This window comes from Nestor notabilis, unplaced genomic scaffold (genome assembly GCF_000696875.1).
Source record: "Nestor notabilis isolate BGI_N333 unplaced genomic scaffold, ASM69687v1 scaffold13127, whole genome shotgun sequence".
In the NCBI taxonomy this organism is placed as follows: Eukaryota; Metazoa; Chordata; class Aves; order Psittaciformes; family Psittacidae; genus Nestor; species Nestor notabilis.
Window position 1 is genome coordinate 1 of NW_009935200.1, and position 5,892 is coordinate 5,892.

Consider the following 5,892-nt stretch of genomic DNA (forward strand, 5'->3'; position numbering starts at 1 on the left):
ATTAAGTAAATTATTAATTGATTACTTAAATAATTTTTAAGTAAACAACAAAAGCCTCAGAACCAATCCCAGTTATTACAACGGCAGTGCATTGAGACGGGAAGGTCAGGGCTAGCAACATAAAGTATAAACCAGATATAAACCACAGTCACTGATAATAATCTGTACAGTATGAATTCTTTTTACTTTTAAGAGGCAAAATAAAGTATTAATACCTGGATCCCCAGGCAGTTCTGTTGTATTAGTGCTCTCTAAACTTAGAAATTGGACGGTGAATCTCTGGGTCAGTATTTCTGGTGAAAGAAAAAAAGTATGACTTTTAAATAAGTAAATTAGCAAAAATATGCTGTAAATTGGCATAAAGTACGCTCTATGTAGGGTGCAATTGTCCATCCTTCATTAGTAACACAAGGTTCAAAATAATACGAATTAATGAAAATCAGCCCCATAAATTTTCTTTCCAGAGTCCAGGGGAAGTTCTTTGTAAGTATTATTAGTAAATAAGAGATTCTATCACAGATTTTCCATGTTGAGGGGAAAAAAAAAATCACAAACTGTAAGAGAAGTTTCATGATACCTCCATCACATAAACTTCCAAGGAAGACTGTGACATTTACTTGCTCTATGTTCTTGTCTTTCCAAATGAACATATAGTGCTCCGCAAAAGTTACATTTTGACACAGAACCTCAGCAGTAGGGAGACTTTCTGTCAGAAGAAAAGAAAAGGCCATAATGAAGAGCACTGCTAACTAGAAAGCTGTGTTCCTGGAGCTAAAAAGAACATGTTAAAAAGCTCTGGGAAATCCTGGGAATTAAAACATTCCTCTTCTCGAGAATTTATTTCACTGTTAAAGTCCCATCTTACTAGGACAGCGCAACAGTACAATCTCTTAGCTTCTCAATGCTTTGACATCAATGGTTCCAGGTCCTTGTGTAGCTAAACCTCTCCAGATCAACCCAGCACTGGACTGGACTTCACCAGCTGATGCAGTTCTTTGCTCTGCCCCTGCTTTCATCTCATCCCTCCCAGGCAGCCATCCCTGCTCAGAAAAATGCATTAGCTTGGATTCCATTAGTTTCATTTGTGCTGCATTATCCTCCCACTGAGTGAGAGCCACTGTTCTACATCAAGTAACTGCTTCACTGGCTGACAAAGGGCCTTTGAATGGCACAAGAGGTTACAAGACAGACACAAGTCCATCTGCTTGTGCTGCCCACCCCAATTACATGTTCTTCTTGGGGATTTTTTTTAAAGCATTCTTTATAGCTTTGGGGTTTTGTTTGTTTGGACTTTTTTCTTCTCAAAAATTACTTCTAATATAAGCTAAAGGACTTGATATCTTAACCAACTTTAAATGAAGTTGGGGTAAACTAAGTATTCATTGCTTTGCTGTAAGCCAAGCAGTTTACTTCTTGAGTATTCAATAACACACAAGATCCCTCCTAAGAACTGCAGCAGGTAAACATTCTAGGCATCAAAATAATCTATTTCTTATATAGCCCAGGTTAGGTAAGAAACATATTCATTATATGGAAGAGACATACCACTTTCAGTGATGAATCTGCCTGTGTCAGTAATGTTCCTATAGACAACGTTTTGTTGGATGAAGTCTGAGAATGAAAAACAAACACTGCAGCATTCCTGACTAATGAGACAGACACATTGTTTTCACATCCCAAGTGGAATCCTTGTTATGACAACTGAGCAGAAAACTATTTAGAAAATTAATATTGGTGAAAGACCAAAGGAGTTCTGTATTTTGAGAGCATTTAGTTATAGCTAAATATAGTTAGTTATCTCTGGGACTTAGAAAGATGAGAGAGATGAACGAAATTAGACAATGACGTAAAATACATTCTTTTCATGCTGGTAATCATCTCAAACTCCAGAATTTCACTTTGTAAGTATAGGCTTTTGTAATTCAGAAAGTAGCCACTTCTCCTAATTCTAAAATCATGATACTGCACCCTCTTGACAGGAAAAGGGCTCTGCAACAGTCTGAAAATAGGAGTGATGCTGTTCTGTCACCTCGGGGCATAACCAGTATGAGTCACCAGAAACAGATAAATGAGAAACAAAAGCCAATCCCCTATTTCTTATATCCTAAATTTTTGGAAATGGTGGAATAGAAAATCACCAGAAACAGGAACAGAACATCCCCAAATGCTGAATTACAGCCACCAGATAACTGAGATGTAGCTACTATGTCAACAGCCCTCAGGTTTTGTTCCAGCAGCTCTGAGAAACATAAGCCCCATTTCTGTTTGGGTTTATGCAGCATACCTCCAGTACCACTGTTTATCCTCACGTCATGGGGCAGTCCTTCCTCATAAGATGCTAGATTGGTAAGGCATCTGACATCAAAGTCCTGCAGATATGCCACAGGGGCATTTACAACACACTGTCCAGCCATGGATTGCTGCAGGTGGTTCAACAGAAAGAAGGACGTTGGACATTGTTCTACCCTTTTGCTTTTAATTTGAAGACCATTAGTGAAATGATAAGTCATAAACTATTAATTGGGATGCCAAGCTTGCTTGTACCTCTTGAAATAATGAAGACATTATGGTTTTGGGAGATCAGGAAGGATAATTTTTACTCTTAATAATGATTTTATACCGTTTTTGGTTTTAAAAAAATATATTCCTCCACTTCACAACAGCACGCTGCAGAATCTGGTTACAAAGCCATAAGGAGTGTGATATACAGAGAGTATCAAACAAACCAAGAGAAATCAAAAGCTCATAAACACAAAGTGATTACCTGGGGAATCGTAAAATACTCATTTTCTTCTGTCATAATTGGATCTCCTTGACTGTAACCAGTGAAAAGTTTCCCAGGAGAAGGTTGTAAAGAGATCTTAAATGAAGGAACTTTGGGTGCAGAACTGCAAGCAAGTTTAAAAATTAAACCTCTACCTCACACCAATAATTATACATTTGCTTTCATGTCCCATGTTTACACACAGTACCAATGACATTTCTCCATTTGCATTTAAAATTCACACCCTAAAATTCTAATTTAAAGTATAAAAGCAGCTTCTATTTTCAGTAGCATGCCTAATGCTTGTGTTGAGAAAATAAATTTCTTCAGACTTACATAGAGCCATGATAAAAGTAGCCAAGAAATGGTGTATTGTTAAGAGAAGACTGTACACAAAGGAAGGGAAACCAATCAGGGATATATTCCATTGATTGAGAAGAGCACAGCTGATCAAAAGGTGGGTTTACATCCCCACCAAACACTCCAGTGAAACATGATTCATTGAATAACTGCTTCAAGTCTGGTGTACACTCCTGAAAGGGAAAAGAAAGGTGACTCTTGAGCACAGTAACTGCATTACCATAGGCACTATAGCCATACTTACAGGAAAAGCAAAACAATTTTGTAGAGAAAGGACATATTTACTGTTAGAAACACTGGAATAGCCAAACAAGCCCTCTAGCCCGATGTAGTCTGAACCCTATTCAGAACCTCTTTCTCCTCCCAGGCTATAAAAAGAGCCTAGAAAGTTTGAAAATGCTTTATCAAGGTTTCATATGAAATAAGTACCAGGTCACAGCAACAACGAACATCACAAGCTCCAGCTGTCAAGTCACAAGGACAAGAGCCCAAGGGCTGAAACACCTGGTTTGGGATGATAGTGGCATTTTCTGTAAAAGAATTAAAAAAAAAAAAAAAAACAAAGATGATAAAAATCAGATTAAATGGACAGAAATCCAAATAAATACACCACATGCACTGCAATTTATTCTGGGTACAAACCTTCTGTTAAATTCCTTTAATGATTATTCAATATCTCTTACTGCTGCCCAAACCCCAATTATTATATTTTTTTCATATCTAGAGGAAAAGAACCACCAAAATGCCATTTCTTCTTTAGCACATCTAAACACTCACCTGACACGTTTCCTGTAAAGGAGGAGTTGGCATATATTTCAGCTTGAACCAGGAGATGCGCCAACACCACCGAATCACGGCAAGCTACAACCTGGAGAGTCTCCACCACACAAAGAGGTGTCGTGCAGCAGTCAGTGGCATTTGGCAAACACATCTGCAGATTTCTAGTCAAGCTTATAGTCAGTTTGGAAATGTTCTGGAAAAAATGCAAAATAAAGTTTTGACAGCTTTGATGGCTTGTATTAAATTACTCTTCTTTAGACCACTCATCAGCTTCTGAAAGAGAAGTCTTAGTATCACTGTGTTTTGTCAGTGCTACAATGCAATGATGTGCTTCCTAGATAAGATTGGATATTTGTTAAGAGCAGAATGACAAAGGGTCTGCTACTGAGATAAGCAAATACAGAGAGGATACGAACTGTGCACAGAACTTCCTAAGGCACACAGAGATTGTTACCTCAGAAATCACATGCACAGTTCTAAAGAAAAGAACAAATACTGAAAAGTGAGTTTCAGTTTTTACAGCTACCTTCAGCTGAACTAGCGTGACTGCAGAGCTGATAAAACCCCCAAGGAATGATGTACAACGTAACACTGAAGACAAGTCTAATGATTATAGATGTTCCAGAGCTCACACGCTGGTTAAAAGTACTACTTTTTATTTCTATTTTCTCTTTCCAGCAGATCTGAAACAGTCTCAAATGCTACAGGCAACCAGGAGGTACAAGCAATTCTGGAGAGGGGGAGGACAAGAAGAAATCAGTGTCAAAGCTGCAGCTCAGCAAACTCCAGGAAGGGCACCCACACAAAGGCAAGATATTCAAACTGAGTTGTTAGTACTTTAACATTTTGCTAGTATTTCATTAACCCTCAATATATGAGAGTTCAATCCATCCCATTTTAGGCAAGAATCAATATTTTACATACCACACCACGTGTTACGTTCAAATTCCAATCACCAGCTCTTTCACTTCCATTGCAATTTGCAAGTTGCAATATTCCTGTATCAAAATACAAATTAAAAAGTATTCCAGTCATTTTGAAAAGACTGGGGAATAAGAAGTACATTTAAACTCCTTTTGTGCCTTCAGGATGGCACGTTCTCAGGCCCAGCTGACATGGAGTCAACAGAGGAGTAAGGGCTTAATCAGCCGAGGTCCTTTGGAGTTCCTATTTCAGTAACTCTCAAAGCACCAAAAGAAGTGCATTTCTCCAGTAATTTTAGTGTCAAGAAATATTAATAACTCCAGCATTTATTTACATACTGCTGGAGAGAAGGGGGAGGAGTGTTCTTACCTGTCTCTTCATCTCTGGGACTTAAAAAGATAGAAAAACTGACTCCTGAAGAATTTCCAAGAAATAACGAATTGACTCTGGGCCCTGACATACGGATAAATGAAGGCTGGAAGACTGAAAACGAGAGAAACAAGCAAGTCTTTACGCATGCCACGTGAAAAAGGTCACATCTGTAAAACATATTTACATCTTACCTCCCTGTACTGTCAATTGTCACAGATAGAACAGAACTATCCCGTGATGCCTGATGCAGGACTGTGCGTACATTCACGCTGAGCGCCAGAGCAGTGGCCTCACCGTAGCTTTCTCTACCACACGTCTGCCCCTGCCAGGATGCTCAGTAAATACCCAGTAGAACAACATCGTGGCAGGAGGCCGCAGCACGTAGCGGCCCACGCAGACATCCACGGACAGGCAACAACAGATCGAGCATTTCTTCCCGACTTCAGTTTACCCTTTTATCTCCCGCTGCCGTGAAGGGTACCGGGGCCGTGCTACCTGTGATACACTAATTGCAGGCTAATCCCTCAGCGTGTGGAGGGAGTTTCAAGTTTAGGGCTCCGAGCTGCGTTGGCATTTCCTTTACAGACTACACCAAGGAAGGTCCAACATAAGCAGCTCCCCCTTTCCCCCTCCGACCCTTTCTTACCCCACACCCGCCCGCCCTTTATCCCCCTTCCCTCAGCAGCCTCCCC

General features: G+C 39.7%; 1 protein-coding gene across 1 annotated transcript; it reads right to left on the minus strand.

Annotated features, from left to right (window-relative positions):
• Positions 1–215: 215 nt before the first annotated feature.
• Positions 216–5,311, minus strand: LOC104399419 (tectonic-2-like; the record flags this gene model as incomplete). Its single annotated transcript, XM_010017728.1, has 10 exons — positions 216–293; positions 578–706; positions 1,546–1,611; positions 2,285–2,420; positions 2,765–2,888; positions 3,101–3,297; positions 3,554–3,654; positions 3,902–4,097; positions 4,829–4,902; positions 5,198–5,311. Coding segments are annotated over 10 exons (1,215 nt in total), but the record flags the coding sequence as incomplete, so codon positions are not given.
• Between the last annotated feature and the right edge of the window lie 581 nt (positions 5,312–5,892).